Genomic DNA, 19,073 nt, shown 5'->3' on the forward strand with positions numbered 1-19,073 from the left:
GGCCTGGTTGGACATGACTGCAACAGGGTCTCTAGGAGTGATCAGCCAATGAAGTTGTAAATCCCACCCAGTTGGCTACATTAAAATGGTGGAATCCCTCAATTGTGCTGGCCATGCTAATTCATCCTGTTGGCCACTAGAGGCTTCTATCGTTCTCTATGGCAGATACTTTTTGGCGAGAATGAATCAGTCGCTTCATCTTTGCACATGACCCAGGGACCTTTGCCTGATTGGTCAGGTTTCGTGACATTAACAATCCAGGAAATGCAGCGTCTTTCCGGTCAAAGATGGTGGATAAATAAAGATGTCCCACTCAGGCCGGTGATCATTGAAATAAAATGTTCAGTTCCGGTCTGCTTAACGTGGTGGCTCTCCAATGCATTAGCAGTTTGGTCTGGTCTGCTTGGTTCATTGACTGTAGATGAACCAGAACAATTAGGGAGTGGGATGTCTCGCTTCCTCTTCCGTCTCTGTTTCAGATGACAACAATCAGAAATAAGGTAGCTAGCAAAGCTATTTTCAAAACTTTGCTAGCTTGCTTTTTTTTCCCGTGAGCATTTATACGAGAAACACAACTTTTTCCTCTCGTGGTTGTCTTCATAATCAAGATAACTACATTTGGTGGGTGACAATCTTACAAAGTAGCATTTCCTGGTAACGTTAGCTAAAAGACACGCTAGGCTATCTTGCTACAACTATGCAAGCGTATAAAGGTTACCCAACGACGGCGTAAAAATATAGCTAGTTCGGTTGTAACCAAAAGTTACACTGCATGCTATCAATTTGACCGTGGTAATGATGATAATGCGGTGTAATTTTTTATTTAACCAGGCAAGTCAGTTAAGAACAAATTCTTATTTTCAATGACGGCCTATGAACAGTGGGTTAACTGTCTGTTCAGGGGCAGAACGACAGCTTTGTACCTTGTCAGCTCGGGGGTTTAAACTTGCAACCTTCCGGTTACTAGTCCAACGTTCTAACCACTAGGCTACCCTGCCGCCCCAATGAAGGGCTATGAAGTAGTAGGCTATTGAGAGTGTTACTAAACCAGACTTCAGCATAGCTAATGCAGAATTTGGGTTTCTTACTTTTTACATGTTGGATGGGTTATTATGATACCTGGTAGCTCTCTGTAATTTTATTTTATTTCACCTTTATTTAACCAGGTAGGCTAGTTGAGAACAAGTTCTCATTTGCAACTGCGACCTGGCCAAGATAAAGCATAGCAGTGTGAACAGACAACAACACAGAGTTACACATGGAGTAAACAATTAACAAGTCAATAACACAGTAGAAAAATGAAAAAAAAGTGAGTCTATATACATTGTGTGCAAAAGGCATGAGGAGGTAGGCAAATAATAATAATAAGGGTGATGTTCAATCAAACCTGGTCTTTTCTCCACAGAATGTAAGGTAATGGGAAGGTGTTGACCTTAGCAGAGACACACTAGTCAACAAGATGAAGAACAAATCTGCGAAAAAACAACACAAAATCAGGTCTAAACACCATCGAGACCCCATCAAAACGGAGTGTGAAACACAGTCAGATGATGTTAACTGCAAAAGAGAAGAACCAGACATTAGCCAAGCTCCCTCTCCCAACACTAAAGGGGTAACTTCCAACTCCATCCAAATTAAAGAGGAACCAGCAGACTTTGAAGTACAGAGTCATTCCCTCGATTCTAGAGCACTCCACAAGGATTCTGGAACCGTCATAACCAAGACTGAAACAGATTCCGTTTACATTAGCCAAGGAACAGTAGAGGTAAAAGCGGAGTATGATTCTGATTCTGAAATACATAAGGTGGTGGTTAAGAGAGAAACTCAAGTGTGTTTCATGAAGGAGGAGAATGTGGGTGAAGAAAACACAGATGAGGACACCGAAGACAGGAGGGATACTGACAGCAACAGAGGTACGCATACACACACACCCATCTTTAAAATCTGTGCAATCTTAAAATTTGCTTGAATATTTGATATTGACTGACTAGGCTAAATGGCTATTTGATATCGACTTTGAATTTAAGATTCATCATGAAAATATAGGACTACTCTCTTTTACTTTTGAAATTATATTCTTTCTTATTTTAGTTTTCATGTCTCTCTTCTGTAAATCAAATCACATTTTATTCGTCACATACACAGTTTACAGCAGGTATAAAAGGTGCAGTGAAATGCGCTAGCGCCCTCAACTATGCAGTGCATCAGTCAATAGCAATAATAACAATAAAACGAGTCAGGTCAAAAATACTCTTATTATAACCATCTAGTATTCTCCCTTTGTCTTTTTCAACCCTTGCTTCTACCACTCTCCCTCAGTCTCTTCTCCTCAGTTCTTTCCTTGCACATACTGCACCATCTCCTTCACCGACCATTCCTTCCTGGAGAAGCACATCAAGTGGAACCACCAGAAGGAGTATCTGGCCATGTTGAGAAACAGTTTTTCAAAGAGCAGTGGAACAGAGACGGTCCCAACACACAGCTGCCTCCACTGTAGCCTCATGTTCCAAACCCCACGGCTGCTTAGCATCCACACCCTCCAGATCCACCCTTCTGCCACTCCCCGGAAACCTGCCCGTCCCCACAGGGTTTCGGTGAAACTCTACACCTGCCCACAGTGTGCCCGCAGATTCAGGTACCTGGGCAGTCTGCAAAACCACTGTGAGCTTTCACACAAAATGGCTGTTGTCAGCACCAATGGACACCTCAGTTGTGCCGATTGTGGGAAGAGCTTCAAGAATTGTTGGGGACTGGGACCTCACCAGTGTCACGAACCAGAGGGCACTGAACCTCAGGACATTAAGCCTGTGGTTTGTCTGGATGTCGGCTTCCATTGCTCAGAGTGTGGCAAGATCCTCTGTAGTCCTCAGAGCCTGAACATTCACATGCGCATTCACACCGGAGAGAAGCCTTATGCCTGCAAGGAGTGTGGCAAAAGATTTTCTGAGAGCGGCAGTTTACGCAAACACCTGCTGATACACTCTGGAGTTAAGGCATTCAAATGCCAGGAATGCGGGAAGGATTTTGCCCGTATGAAGGGTCTCAGGAGTCACATGACCACTCATTCTGGCAAAAAGCAGTACTCCTGCTCCCACTGTGACCGGCAGTTTGGATACAAGTCTAGTCTGACCATTCACCTACGCTCTCACACAGGGGAGAAACCCTTTCACTGCACAGAGTGTGGTAAAGACTTCTCCATCAAGAGAAACCTGAGGCTTCACCTAAAGATCCACAACAATGAGAAAGGCCACCAGTGTGGGGAGTGTGGCCTGAAGGTGATAGACATTGGGGCGTTGAAGACACACATGCGCTCACACACCGGCGAGAGGCCTTACCACTGCACAGTGTGCAGCAAGCAGTTCATTCGACTGGAACATCTGAAGAACCACCAGCGCACTCACACAGGTGAGAGACCATACGTCTGTTCGGAGTGCAGCAAAAGCTTTGCTCAGTCTGGAGATCTCACAAAACACATACGCACCCACACTGGAGAGAAGCCGTATGAATGTTCTGTCTGCCACGGCTGTTATACCTCTTCAGGGGATCTGGGCAAACACATGAGGATCCACAATGGCTCACGTCCCTTTCCCTGCCAGCAGTGTGACAAGAGTTTCCGCTTGGTCGGCCACCTTAAAACTCACATGAGGACCCACACTGGGGAGAGACCGTACTCCTGCCCCCGCTGCCTCCGGACCTTCGCTCGCACCCACCACCTCTCTGTTCACCTGGCTCAGTGTCGCTGATTGATGATAATGATTTGCCTGACTGTCGTGCATTTCTCAAACTCATTGCTTTATGGGGGTAACTCACCCTTTCCACTACTCCCAATGTGTAGCCCTTACCTGGGGGATCAGCCATATTTCACCAGAACACTGAGGTGGTGGGGGGAGGGGGGTATTTGGCTGACTAATGCAGCGGACAAACAAGCTGTAGGAAGCATCAATTCAAAGGTCCAAGAGCTCCAGACATTGACACTCCACTAGATACAGCTAGATGTTGGGCAGAGTTTAGTTTGCATGCAGTTTCAGATTTGTTTTCTGGACATTTAAGGGATAGTTCACGACAAAATACAAATGTATATACTTTCCCAATTACCATGGCGTTAGATGTAGATGATTCATCAAAACGTCAAGATGTGATTATAGCGCAATAAAGTAAGGTAGACGTCAGTTACTATTTTGAGTGAATTATCTCTGTTCTGTACTATATCTAAAGTCTTGACACTATTTTACTGAATGTATGATGACAATTTTTTTCTTATGAAGGTGAGCAGATTGGGTCTCTGCAGTACATACATGAAACAAATACTCTTTATACAGCCTATGTACTGAACCTATAACCTACTTTAACTGATAGTGTTGTCTTGGTGTGTGTGATAAATAGTAGTGTTATCTTGCTGTCTGATAAATAGTGTTATAACTGATTAATTACATTGTATTTATTCTAAATGATTAGGAAACTGTTATTATAAGAAAGTGTCAATGACTTGATATCTACTAAGTCATTACATTGACTAATACATATGAACAATGTTAAGGCTGTTTAACCAAACCTTGCACAATGCAATAAATTATTTCAAAAAATGGTATATTGATATATTATTTTATTATGTAGATGTGTTTTGTTTTGAAGCTTAACATTTCTGTACAATGTAAGCCTAATAGATGCTAGGAATGAATATAGCCTTCAGAAAGTATTCATACCCCTTGACTTATTCCACATTTTGTTGCCTGAATTCAACATTGATTTAAAAAATATTTTAAAAATCTCACTCATGTACACACAATACCCCATAGTGACAAAGTGAAATATGATTTTAGAACTTTTTGCAAACGTATTGAAAATTAAATACAGGAATATCTCATTTACATAAGTATTCACACCCTTTCTGGGTAAGTCTCTAAGAGCTTTCCACGCCTGTGATTGTGCAACATTTGCCTCAGCTCTGTCAAATTGGTTGTTGGTCATTGCTAGACAACCATAGATTTAAGTGAAAGATCTGTATATAATGATGAGATGCTCATGTCTCAGCCCGGAGTAGTTTCCCAAAGGCGGGAAGGTAGCCCACGGGACGGTAGCTTAAGCCCATAGAAATGCATTGGCTTATTTTGGACAGATTTTTGTGAGAGTGAACCCTCTCGCTTCACCTCTTCCTTTCTGCTGATATACACTAATATTGAGTTGCACCCCCTTTTGCCCTCAGAACAGCCTCAACTCGTCAGGGCATGGACTCTACAAGGTGTCGAAAGCGTTCCACAGAGATGCTGGCCCATGTTGATTCCAATGCTTCCCACTGTTGTAGGCTGGATGTCCTTTGGGTGGTGGACCATTATTGATACATACAGGAAACTGTTGAGTGAGAAAATCACAGCAGCGTTGTAGTTGTTGACACAAATCTGTGCGCCTGGCACCTACTACCATACCCCGTTCAAAGGCACTAAGCTATTTGCTGCTGTGCATTCTTGAAATCACTTGCATCGTTTGAACTTGTGTTAAATCCACTCCTCAGGTCATTGAGGACCACAAACACTTTTGTCCCTAATAGTATCCTAAAGTAAGCCAGACCGTCATCACCTGGGAACCTTACTCACACATTAATTTACAGCCTGAATATGCATCACTTGGACTAGGGTCCCAAACAAGCTTGTCTGGGTCAATTCAAAGGGAATTGCTCTATTATTTTTACGTCTGTGATTACGAGGACGTAGCTGTAACTACCACTCGGGCATAGATGTATTTAGAGCTAAATAATATTGAGTGTACCTTTGTTTAAAGCTGGAATCAATATGTTTTAAACCGTGTCCATTTTTCATTTAGCCGCGTCATGTCTGTGCAGAGGAGGAGCCGGGAGATAAATGGGCTGGATCTTCTAATTCCCCTGTTGCAGTTATCATAATTGTTGAACAACCACGGTTTTTAAAGATCGGGCGTTAGGGGAGGCAGGCCACACAAAGAAAGTTAATAGATTTAGAAAATTGAGATGGATTGTGCAGCAGACACATTTAGAATGTTCCATTGGTTTGGCAGGAAGATGGACAAATATGATCAGGGGTTGTGGTGGGGGAATAAAACAGAGTACACACACAGGGCAGCAGCAGAGAATGCATCCTGCCTCACAGATAAAGGTGTTAGTGTGAAGATATGTTGAGTGAGTGTGTGTCTCTGTTATGGTTAGTACTGTAATGGCCGGATGTGTCATAGTTTGAAATCCAGAACTGCCTTAATGCAGATGAGTTCACCCGTGAATTGTTACTGAAGGGTCCTAATTGACAAGCAGTTCCTTTCTCGGGGCAGCAGGGGGAAACCGCTAGCTGTCGATGGATGCTTCAGCCAGGGAATACAGGAGGAAATCTTTCCGTCTCTGAGTTAGGGGCAGGCAGGAGGAAGAGCTTGAGTGCTGTTAAATGGCACAAGCTAGAGATAAGCACAGAATGTCCGAATCAGAAGGTCTCTATTCCATTTGATAATGTATTATTTTATCTATAATGTTGATCAGTGTTACATGTATTCTTGTATCTATAGTGTTGATCAGTGTTACATGTATTCTTGTATCTATGTTGATCAGTGTTACATGTATTCTTGTATCTATAATGTTGATCAGTGTTACATGTATTCTTGTATCTATGTTGATCAGTGTTACATGTATTCTTGTATCTATAATGTTGATCAGTGTTACATGTATTCTTGTATCTATGTTGATCAGTGTTACATGTATTCTTGTATCTATAATGTTGATCAGTGTTACATGTATTCTTGTATCTATAGTGTTGATCAGTGTTACATGTATTCTTGTATCTATAATGTTGATCAGTGTTACATGTATTCTTGTATCTATAATGTTGATCAGTGTTACATGTATTCTTGTATCTATGTTGATCAGTGTTACATGTATTCTTGTATCTATAATGTTGATCAGTGTTACATGTATTCTTGTATCTATAATGTTGATCAGTGTTACATGTATTCTTGTGTCTATAATGTTGATCAGTGTTACATGTTTTCTTGTATCTATGTTGATCAGTGTTACATGTATTCTTGTATCTATAATGTTGATCAGTGTTACATGTATTCTTGTATCTATAATGTTGATCAGTGTTACATGTATTCTTGTATCTATAATGTTGATCAGTGTTACATGTATTCTTGTATCTATAATGTTGATCAGTGTTACATGTATTCTTGTATCTATAATGTTGATCAGTGTTACATGTATTCTTGTATCTATAATGTTGATCAGTGTTACATGTATTCTTGTATCTATAATGTTGATCAGTGTTACATGTATTCTTGTATCTATAATGTTGATCAGTGTTACATGTATTCTTGTGTCTATGTTGATCAGTGTTACATGTATTCTTGTATCTATAATGTTGATCAGTGTTACATGTATTCTTGTATCTATAATGTTGATCAGTGTTACATGTATTCTTGTATCTATAATGTTGATCAGTGTTACATGTATTCTTGTATCTATAATGTTGATCAGTGTTACATGTATTCTTGTGTCTATAATGTTGATCAGTGTTACATGTATTCTTGTATCTATGTTGATCAGTGTTACATGTATTCTTGTATCTATAATGTTGATCAGTGTTACATGTATTCTTGTATCTATAATGTTGATCAGTGTTACATGTATTCTTGTATCTATAGTGTTGATCAGTGTTACATGTATTATTGTATCTATAATGTTGATCAGTTCTTGTATTATAATGTTGATCATGTTATTATTCTTGTATCTATAATGTTGATCAGTGTTACATGTATTCTTGTATCTATAGTGTTGATCAGTGTTACATGTATTCTTGTATCTATAATGTTGATCAGTGTTACATGCCACAAGTGGAATACATCCCTTTTATTTAGCACAGTTTTTTTCGTCTAAAACTACTTTTAGAACCTGTAGAGAGAGACAACACAGCCAATGCTTTTGTGTTTCCTATTTTGGAACCAGTCATTGTGTCCAATGACAAACCTCTCTCTCCTACATTCTGTCCTATTTTCTATAATATTCACATAATTATGGCATGATGCATCTCTTCCCTCCCTTCAATAATATATTTTTTCTCTCTATGGCTCTTATTTTCCATCCATTATCTTTCCCCAGCCTCAAATACATTGTATTTATGGTGCTCCAGTATACTCTATGAATGTCTGACTCTGCAATGACATTATATTTCATCAGTACAATATAGATGGTAGTATTGCGGATACTACTGCAAATCATCAACAAATCGAAACATGAAACCAAACATTTATTTAGCCTTCGACATCCCAAAGACAAACGGCAAAAGCATTTTAAATCTGTCCCCCTGACAGACAGTTGGTAGTCTTTTAGGTTGCAGTCTGAAAATTGAATTACCTCATATTGGATCCTATAAAAGTCCAGTTGGGGGGATTTTCTTTCGGTGATGTAATTTGAGGTATCCAATTTTCCTCGTATTTACTGTCTATATTTTTGTCAATTTGGCAGAGGAACACATTGTACGTGTTGGTGCTTCGATGTCACCGGTGTCGTCGTGGTACGGTGGTTTTGGCTCTCATTGGCCCTGGAGGTCAGTGTGTGGGAAGAGAGGGTGGCTCTATGGGGGCTTTGGAGCCGCTCTCGGCCCGTCCCTTTGGGCACCACCAGGCCCGCATCCACTCCTCTCATTCATGAAGGGGTCAGAATACGGGTCAAAACATCCCGTTAGACTCTGGAGAGACGCGCTGGTGTGTAGGCGTAGATGAAACTGGGTATTTTGGGGGGGCTTTGGTATAGGCTGCAGCTGGTAATAGTTATTTCGCTTCACTCTCTCACAAGTCCAAAGACGCCTAAAACTATTGGTTTACACAAAAGAAGAAGGAAAAAAACAACTCAATTGTTTGGTAAAGAGTGCTATGAGGAGGCTGGTGAACAACGTGGGTATGTAAGTGGGGTCGCGACCCAAAGTGGGCCACTGATATGTTAATGGTGGATCGCGACATGTCAGAGTAAAAAATATATATATATATAGCCTATATATTTTTACATTTATTAGGAACTCCCTCTGGGCTCTCAACTTACTGTTGAGAGTTAGAATAGTACACAAGGTTTAATTTTGAAATTTGGTTGTGCCTCAGCAGTTTTCGTCTTGTTATGTCAATCACTGACAGTCACTCAATTAGTCATGTCATCGAACAATTTTTACATGGTAAATTAATCTAGCCAGTTTATCTAAAGTTGAAGTAATCAAGGCTGAATACCATCTGGGCATGGAGGGCACACAGACCCACAATGCTGTTTACCTTCTGCATCTACGTCATATCTCTGAGTCTACCTTTAAAACTGAAAAGATTTCACTCCATCCCATGGCAAAATTAGTAGAATTGCTGAAAATTGTTATAAAATTGCATAAAAGTTCCCATAAAGGGGGTTTTTAAGGGGGCATGTTTTTATGAGCTTGGGCCCATGGAAAACACTGAATTTCTCATTTAGGTCCCAGAACATTCCCATCAAGTTCAAGTTATGGTTTTATCTAATGTTAAGATGATAACAAAATGTTTTTTGTTTTTTTTTAATTACCCAAAACATTATTATGGGAACTTTTAAAGAACAGATGTAATGTGTTCTGGGAATATTCTGGTAACATCAGGTGAATGTTTTTTGCACCATAAAAGATTCAAACACACAACTGATAGAATCAACCACACAACTGGTAGAATCACCCACACAACTGGTAGAATCACCCACACAACTGGTAGAATCACCCACACAACTGATAGAATCAACCACACAACTGGTAGAATCACCCACACAACTGGTAGAATCAACCACACAACTGGTAGAATCACCCACACAACTGGTAGAATCAACCACACAACTGGTAGAATCACCCACACAACTGGTAGAATCACCCACACAACTGGTAGAATCACCCACACAACTGGTAGAATCAACCACACAACTGGTAGAATCAACCACACAACTGTATTTTGAGAACATATATTTTGTGATATCCCCATAATGTTCTCACCAGACTGTTTCTATAGACCTAATGAAACATTCTGGGAACCTTTTAAAGAACAGATTAAATGTGTTCTAGGAATATTTTTGCAACATCAGGTGAATGTTTTATACAAACATTCTATAGTCATCAGCACGACTGGACAGTTTCTATGTTATAAGAACATTTGCCACGACCTAACAAATGTTCTGGGAACTTTCACAGAAACAGTTTTGGTTTGCTGGGCAGGCTGAAAAAGTATAACAACCTCTGTCCTAGACAATTTCTGCCAATTATTTGTTTCACACACTGGCATGTAGGCCTATAGATAGGGCCTGTGTTTTGAAGATCTGACCTAGAAAAACTCAGGGCCTTAGTTATATAGCCTATATGGTTCCAGAGGTTTTCCTAGTCAGGACATGTATTGTATGTAGTGAGGACTTCCAGGGCTATCGCTAACAGGAACTGCTAACCACTTTATCTTTGCTTGATTATGGGCTTGTCCAGCTGTACCATCCAGCTAGCATCTGTCGCGGCCGCTGCTGTCGGGCTCTCTGACCGTGGCCTCCCTCCTCTTCCATCCCCATGTAACCTTTTGCTCCCTCTGTCTGTGTAGGGAGGGATAGAAATGTGGATGGTGAGAGAGACTGACAGTGTGCGCTCCCCTGCTCAGTAAATATGAACTGCACCCAGCAGACAGACTCATTCATCACAGGGGAAAGGGAGAGAGGGAGGAGGGGGACAGAGAGGGGCAGAAAGGAGGGTAGAGGAAAGGAGCAAGGAGGAGCGGCAACAGAAGTGGCCACCGTATAGCCAAAGAAGAAGGGAGAAAGAGGGAGAGGGGAAGTTGGAGGAGGCAGATGGGAGAGGACGAGAGGATTGAGGGATAAATAGAGGATAGTGGATGTATTTGGGGCAGCATGGGAAACAGGAAGACTGATGAAATGTAGAGGGACAGAGAATGTGTTCTATATTGTTTGAGCTCTGACAAGTGTAATTCCTGACAATGTGTAGATCCTGATGTCATTCTAACTCTGAAGACAGACAGGCTTCGGATCTCAATTTTAGAGACTTGTTGAACCTCAGACCTTGGCCTTCAATCACTTCATTTCTTAAAGGGAAGTGTCTTGTAAGGGATTTCCACATCAACCAAACAAAACATGTATTTACTGCGTTGTGGTTATTTTCCTTCTATGCTTTTTACACTATTAACCCTAGTTTGGATGCCATTAGCATTATGTTGAGGCCTTTCCTACTGAATTACAGTGGGGAGAACAAGTATTTGATACACTGCCGATTTTGCAGGTTTTCAAAAATTCAGAAAATCACATTGTATGATTTTTAAGTCATTAAATTAGCACTTTATTGCATGACATAAGTATTTGATACATCAGAAAAGCAGAACTTAATATTTGGTACAGAAACCTTTGTTTGCAATTACAGAGATCATACGTTTCCTGTAGTTCTTGACCAGGTTTGCACACACTGCAGCAGGGATTTTGACCCACTCCTCCATACAAACCTTCTCCAGATCCTTCAGGTTTCGGGGCTGTCGCTGGGCAATACCGACTTACAGCTCCCTCCAAAGATTTTCTATTGGGTTCAGGTCTGGAGACTGGCTAGGCCACTCCAGCACCTTGAGATGCTTCTTACAGAGCCACTCCTTAGTTGCCCTGGCTGTGTGTTTCGGGTCGTAGTCATGCTGGAAGACCCAGTCACGACCCATCTTCAATTCTCTTACTGAGGGAAGGAGGTTGTTGGCCAAGATCTCGCGATACATGGCCCCATCCATCCTCCCCTTAATATAGTGCAGTCGTCCTGTCCCCTTTGCAGAAAAGCATCCCCAAATAATGATGTTTCCACCTCCATGCTTCACGGTTGGGATGGTGTTCTTGGGGTTCTTCTTCCTCCAAACACGGCGACTGGAGTTTAGACCAAAAGGCTCAATTTTTGTCTCATCAGACCACATGACCTTCTCCCATTCCTCCTCTGGATCATCCAGATGGTCATTGGCAAACTTCAGACGGGCCTGGACATGCGCTGGCTTGAGCAGGGGGACCTTGCGTGCGCTGCAGGATTTTAATTCATGACGGCGTAGTGGGTTACTAATGGTTTTCTTTGAGACTGTGGTCCCAGCTCTCTTCAGGTCATTGACCAGGTCCTGCCATGTAGTTCTGGGCTGATCCCTTACCTACCTCATGATCATTGATGCCCCACGAGGTGAGATCTTGCATGGAGCCCCAGACCAGGGGTGATTGACCGTCATCTTGAACTTCTTCCATTTTCTAATAATTGCATCAACAGTTGTTGCCTTCTCACCAAGCTGCTTGCCTATTGTCCTGTAGCCCATCCCAGCCTTGTGCAGGTCTACAATTTTATCCCTGATGTCCTTACACACCTCTCTGGTCCTGGCCATTGTGGAGAGGTTGGAGTCTGTTTGATTGAGTGTGTGGACAGGTGTCTTTTATACAAGTAACGAGTTCAAACAGGTGCAGTTAATACAGGTAATGAGTGGAGAACAGGAGGGCTTCTTAAAGAAAAACTAACAGGTCTGTGAGAGCTGGAATTCTTACTGGTTGGTAGGTGATCAAATACTTATGTCATGCAATAAAATGCAAATTAATTACTTAAAAATCATACAATGTGATAAACTGGATTTTTGTTTTAGATTCCGTCTCTCACAGTTGAAGTGTACCTATGATAAAAATTACAGACCTCTACATGCTTTGTAAGTAGGAAAGCCTGCAAAATCAGCAGTGTATCAAATACTTGTTCTCCCCACTGTAACTCAAACTAGCACATTAAACATTACCAAGGCAACTAGACCATTTATACATCATTAGGCCTATACCTCATATACCTTCACTTTCAAATTCCCCTCTTCTCCACTGACCCTCCAACTCCTCCATTGAAAGCACCTTCCCGTTCCTCTCTCACCCCAAACCTCCCCCTCTCTGCCTTTCCCTCCATCTCTCCTTCCTCCACAAAGAAAGACAGGAGAGAGGGAAGATGGCGTGTGGCAGATGCCATATTTCGACTTTCTGTCAGTATGATTAATATTGACACGGTGTGTTTCTTACCAGAGGGTTGTTGACTGTGTGTGTTGTGTTTTGATTTCATTATTCTGTGCTCAGGCAGTTTTTCTTAAAGATCATACAATAACAGATGTGGGGTCTGAAATAGAGACACAGATATCAGGATGGGTTGAGTGCACTGGTCATATCACTAGTAGAGACATTGGTCATCAGTCCTCCTATCCGGACATGTCTTACCCCCTCAGGGTGGGCTAAGCAGAGGCCTTATCAACTGTGACCCCCATGTATGTCTATGCCTGTGTTCATATTTCTAAAGAACTTCCCCTCTGGACTCGAGAGGGATTTAGGCTAATCATTCATTTCAGTGTGAACAGTTGAGAAGGAGGAAGAATCAAATCAATATCTAAATGTTGACTGCTGAGGAGAATAAATCAAGCAATGTGATGGAAAGGGAAAGGTTGAGAGACAGAAGAGAGAAAGAGGACGGGAAGGAAACAAGGAGAAACAAAGATAAACTTTTACGAATAAACAAATAAAAGGCGAAGCCGGGAAGAGAGTGCTAGATACGCTAGAGGCCGATGGGGGGGAAACAGTTGTCGCTGGAGACTTGTATTGACTTTTCCCCCTCCTCAATCGCACGTGACTGGAGCCTGTGTGGGGGCTGAGAGAGAGACTGAGGGAGAGAGACTGAAGGAGAAATGAGAAAATAAATTACTCTGGAAAGATATGACGATAGGCTACACGCAGCTTTAAATCTGAAAGGGAATTCGCGACACACTCGACCAATTTGTCACTGCGCTCTTTACCTTTTTTCATTTATTTTTTTGTACTTTTCCCCCTATTATTTTCGCCGCTTCAACACCCCGATGCCCCTAATATACCCCACCATCCTGTTCCATCCATTCTCTTTACACATTTCCCACTTTGTTTTTGTCTTGGTTAGGCTACTATTCGCCTATCATTTGCCTAAAATTGCATCTGTTTGTATTTTTATTTTTTGCATTAGGCTATTATGTATTATTAATAATAAGCTACCTGCCTACATTTAACCGAAGATCAACCCATTTCATGATGCTACTCTCAGTGTGGGATCATGCTACTAACCCCATTGGCTACCCAAAACGAGTGTCTTTATTTGTGTCCGTTTATAATTTATGACAAATCCATAAATCTATCAACCTAAACTACTTGTCTTTCAATAGGTCTGCCTTCATCTGTAACTACACCCAAGGATCTGTGCCCACTCTCCCTCCTTCTCCTCCTCCTCCCCAAACATATCAAAATCTAAGAGAGAGGTGGGAAATGAGATGCATGAGGGGGAAAGAATGAGGGGAACCAACAGTAAAGGATGGTTGGAAAAATGGGTGGAAGAATGAAATGGAAAAGAGAAAAGCAAGAAAACGCAGACTTAAAGTATACCCCCCTCTTTTATTTAATTTAGACGCGAGGCGAAAATCGATCCTGCCATTCGATACGCAATCCGAATCAAGGCGAATTAAGCGGGCGGAAATTAACTCTGAAAATATTTTTGATGGAGTGGCTTGTAGTCTCTCGGCCAAATGGACTGCAAAGTGGAACAAATGACAGGGGCCTAGTGGTGGAGACAGCGCCGCTCCATCTTCCATTAGGCCGTAATGGGATAGGTCCAGCCCCCTAGCTCGACTCGGCTGCATTAATCAAAACAGCCGCTATATGAAGATTTATGGTTCTCCCCTCGTCTCCGCTCCACTCCAGCGCCGCCGAAGCCAGAGCCAGTTCTCGGTGTGTGTGTGTTTGAAGAAAGGAGGGGGTGATCTCTCTCTCCACATACCTTGCATATACACTAACAGACTCGCGTGTCTCGCTATGTGCACATGCTCCTTTATTCCGGGACTGTGTAATCGTATCTTGTCATTTTTGTCTACATGCATGTCGTAGGACCTGTTTCTTCGATTGGTGCCTCTTATGGAGCTAGGTGATAGTCTATACTTCATGTAATACAGGGTAACAGGATGCTTTGGTTCTGGGTTTCTACAGACTACATTCATAGTTTTAATATATACTGTATGTCTGTGAGGCTGTAAGGCATTTGCCTTCTTTCCATCTGTTTTTCTTTTATTACTGTTTATGACTGAACAGACTGTTTTTTCCCGAACCACAAACTTTTCATGAACAAATAAATCCTTAGGATATCACTGTCCAACAGTCCTTACTCTCAGGCATTCAAAAGTGAGACTTTAATGATAGTTCAGCCTAGTTGCTGTACTGAACCATCCTTCCAGGTGGTTGATCTGTGGCCCAGTGAGAGATAGAGAGGTAGGGCCACTGCTGTGCTGGGGCAGGGGGAGACAATCTGACTGACTAGCATTATGTCCTGGCAACAAGCCAAAAAACTGAAGCCCACTTTTGATGAAATTAGACTGATCGGCCCACCACTGAGAGACCCTGTTTGAATGTGTGTGTGGTTGAAACAGGGAGCAGGATTGGAGGTCTCCCAATGGATGACCTCATGTCGTTGTCCCTTATTTCCCAATCTCTCTCACGCACACATGCACACACAGTGAGTTCTTTCCTTAACGCCTAACTTTTCCCAGCTCTCTCCTCTTCTCTTCCCCCCACCTCTTTACTTCCTGTATCTTCTCCATTTTCCTTTCTCTTTGGGACCCATTATTTCTACCTGTCCCACCTCTTTCCCCTCTATATACCTTCCTATCTTTTTCCACTTTAGCCTATTCCCTTCGACCCCCGTCCCCCGCCCCTAGCTCTCCCATGCGGATAACCAAACCAACATGGAGACATCTCTATATCCGTCTATCTATCTCTCCTTTCCTTTTGCCCTCCCTCTTTTCCATTTTCCTCTTTCTTTCACTGGCGCGTGGAGGGGAAGCTTGCTGCCAGTTTCAGTCTGCCGAAGGGTTTATTTAAATTAGAATTGCTTCAATCTCCTCCCCCTCTTTCTCTCATTCTCTTTCTCTCTCTCCCCTTCTTTCCCTCTCCCCCACCGTCCTGTTGAAGCCTCCAGAGTCCAGTCAACACTGGGCAACTTTGTTTGTAGATGGAAGGGAAAGAGTGGAGGACGGACGGGGAGGAAGGAAGTGAGGAAATGAAGGGGGGAAAGTAGAGGTGGGAGAGAGGGAGTTAGAGAGAGGTCAGGGGAGACCTGCTAGTCAGTGTTCGTTAGTTCCTCCCTCCTCTCATGGCTCATTCCGCTCCGATTAGGCCCTTTAAAATGTCCTCTTCACTTGACTCTGTCTGTAGGCTACCGCTCTGCCTCCTAGACATCCTCCTAGACATAGCACCCCTACCCTGTAGGCTACTGCTCTGCCCACTAGACATCCTGTCAGAGCACCCCTACCTTGTTCTATTTTCCTCTCACTCTTTTTGTTTCTGTCTACTCTCTTCATATTTTCTTCTGTTCTCTTTTGGCCTCCCTATCTGTCTGCAGTCTCCCTGTTTCACAAGCTTGTTCTCTTACTAAGTCTCTAATTCCTCCAGCTCTCGCTCTATCTCTTTATCTCTGGTCCGTCTATCTGTCCATCATTTGACTCCGGTGAGTGAGCTGCATGGCATGGGTCAGTCAAGGCACCTAATCATCCCTGTAAATAATGACCCTGCCTTTTAAACCCTTCTTTCCCTCTCTCCCCCTCCTCCCCCTCTCCTCACCCCCACCACTCTTTGCCTATTAACGCACAATTATGTGAACGGGCCTCTTGGCCGTTGCCGACACCGACGTAAAGGAAACGAGGTGTGGAGAACATAGAGGCAAGTCTCTAATGGCTGACTGACATCAGACAAGCTCATAGATCATAGGATTATTAATAACACTGTTAACCGGCCCAGTCAGGACCACCGTCATCAACACAGACAAGTCTTAATGCACACTCTGATCATCTCTCATTCCCAGCACACAGCTCTATGGCCTGTCATGTAGGCTCTTGGAGGTGGCACCCATTTCATTTGACTCACTTAGATGATGCCTCTACAGATGTAGGATCTTAATTTGATCACCCTGTTGCAGGACATTTAAAACTTGTAATTTATTTGAGGTTCAAAAAGGCTTCTGAAGTTTGTAAATTTCACTTAGAAATTTCATACTTGATTTCCCCTCATGAAAATTATGTCAAATGTCCATTAATTCTAATCCACATAATAATTCACATTTCCTGTTGGTGCAGGATTATTTTCCTGCAGTAGCAAACTGGCTCAAATTAAGATCCTACATCTGTAGCTCACTGGTGTTGGTATAGAGATGCTGATTGGGTTATGATGATTCCGACTGTGTTGATTGGGTTATGATGATTACAATGGTGTTGATTGGGTTATCATTCTGCAGTGCGCTGAGATATTCCCTGTGACTTGTAGATAATGGGCAGGGAAATGTGGCCTTTAAGGCAGTGAGGGCCCATCTAGGGAGGGGAGATTGAAAGGCAGCAGGGAATGAATGACCTGTCCATTTAACCAGCCGGGCTCAGAGAGATGGCAGGGGAGCGGGGCGTCTCTGGAGAGCAGGGTCTGGGGAAATCACACTTGCACTTCCACCAAACAACTGGATCCTATAGGACTGATCTGAGGGAGCTATAAACAGGTCAAGTTGATCCATTCTCCATCCACTATCATGGTTTGTTTCTATACTGTAAAAGAGAATCACATTTGTGTTGTATGATTGAATGTGTGTGAATAATTTGAAATCGCAGTCTAAAGCCAGTGACTCACGGTCAATGCTTCCTAGGCTTCTAATAAGGGACCTACAACAACTGACATAAATTAGTATACTTTATTCACCTCATGTTTAATCATAGTGTGTTATTTCTCCAGTGGTCTGTCCAGAAGTCTCAGAGAGCCCTTAGGTGGTGTCGACTATTTACAATTCTAAAGGGAAAAAATTCTAATATGGCTGATGGTCCCAGTCCATTGCCCTGTAGTGCTGAAGGTTGGAAACTGAACACAGCTATAATAGCTGTCCATGGTTCTGAAATGTTAACATGAGGTATTCTGCAGGTGACAAAGTCACCACAGATCTCTTAGGAGATGGTTGGCCAACAGTAGTGTTGCTAATGCCAGCTCATTGATCCTTCAAGTGATTATACTAATGAGATGCCTTCTATGAACTAGCATTGCATTAGAACATGCATTAATTTATTCACCATTAGATCTTAGGTCTGATGCCAAACTAATACAGAGTTAGAGCTTTCCTCTTTGTCTGGAATATAGGTTACCTTCAGCACATCGCCCAGACCTTGACCCCTGTGACCTTTGACTCATTCCACTGACCCTAAAACAACGGAAGTGGCAATTGTATCTAAAATTGTCGATGCATCATGTTTGATTATCTTTACAGATCCAATGAGCGGGAGGAATGGGACTCTACTGCACCACAGACAAAGTCAGTACTTTCATATCAAAGGTGCTCTATACTTGCCCAATAACAGACCTACTGATGTTTGAAATGATTTGTTTGGCTTCGGGAGATAAATAGTGTTCTGTTGGCCTGTCTTTGTTTATTGTGCCCTTTTGATAGAATATTTAGCAATAGGCAATTTAATTGGCATTTGTGAAGAGGCGGTACTAAACTACATTATGACTGTATCCTCATTATTCCAGTCTAAAACATTTAAACGGTTGTAAAGGCATGAAATAATTAAATAATATTGCTAAAGAATAATCTTTTATCTCTAGCTGCCTTATTTTGATGGATGTCTGTTTATGATTCGTTCCGCCAAGAAATTCCTACAACATTTCCTGATAATATATCAATTTATCAGCCGAGATTTCTATGTTCATTTTCACCCCTCCCCCTAAAATAAAGCGTCTTACTCCTAAACGATCTCGAACTAATTAAGCAAGCGTTAATTAAACATTCGAGAGAGTATAAACGTAGAGAATTGTTGTGGAAACGTTGAAGTTAATCAAGCTTTGAAATTATTGATAACATCCTTAGAACAGTGATCGATCGGTAAGACATTAACTGATCAAAATAAAGCAGGGATTGTGATGTGTGTGTGTGTGTGTGTGTGTGTGTGTGTGTGTGTGTGTGTGTGTGTGTGTGTGTGTGTGTGTGTGTGTGTGTCTTCTCAGGAAAGCACATCATCTATCT

The 19,073-nt window shown here is 42.1% G+C and overlaps 1 protein-coding gene across 2 annotated transcripts; it reads left to right on the forward strand.

Moving 5' to 3' along the window:
• Positions 1–388: 388 nt before the first annotated feature.
• LOC115140793 (gastrula zinc finger protein XlCGF57.1-like) lies at positions 389–4,588 on the forward strand. Of its 2 annotated transcripts, XM_065007932.1 has the most exons (4): positions 389–621; positions 1,406–1,765; positions 1,844–1,913; positions 2,320–4,588. In XM_065007932.1, the coding sequence occupies exons 2-4, from the start codon at positions 1,460–1,462 to the stop codon at positions 3,741–3,743; spliced, it is 1,800 nt and encodes a 599-aa protein (XP_064864004.1). In that variant the 5' UTR covers positions 389–621; positions 1,406–1,459; the 3' UTR covers positions 3,744–4,588. The 2 variants fall into 2 exon arrangements, with proteins under 2 accessions (XP_064864004.1, XP_029534999.2); XM_029679139.2 differs by having other exon boundaries at positions 391–621; positions 1,406–1,913.
• Positions 4,589–19,073: the final 14,485 nt, after the last annotated feature.

This window comes from Oncorhynchus nerka, linkage group LG3, assembly GCF_034236695.1.
Source record: "Oncorhynchus nerka isolate Pitt River linkage group LG3, Oner_Uvic_2.0, whole genome shotgun sequence".
In the NCBI taxonomy this organism is placed as follows: Eukaryota; Metazoa; Chordata; class Actinopteri; order Salmoniformes; family Salmonidae; genus Oncorhynchus; species Oncorhynchus nerka.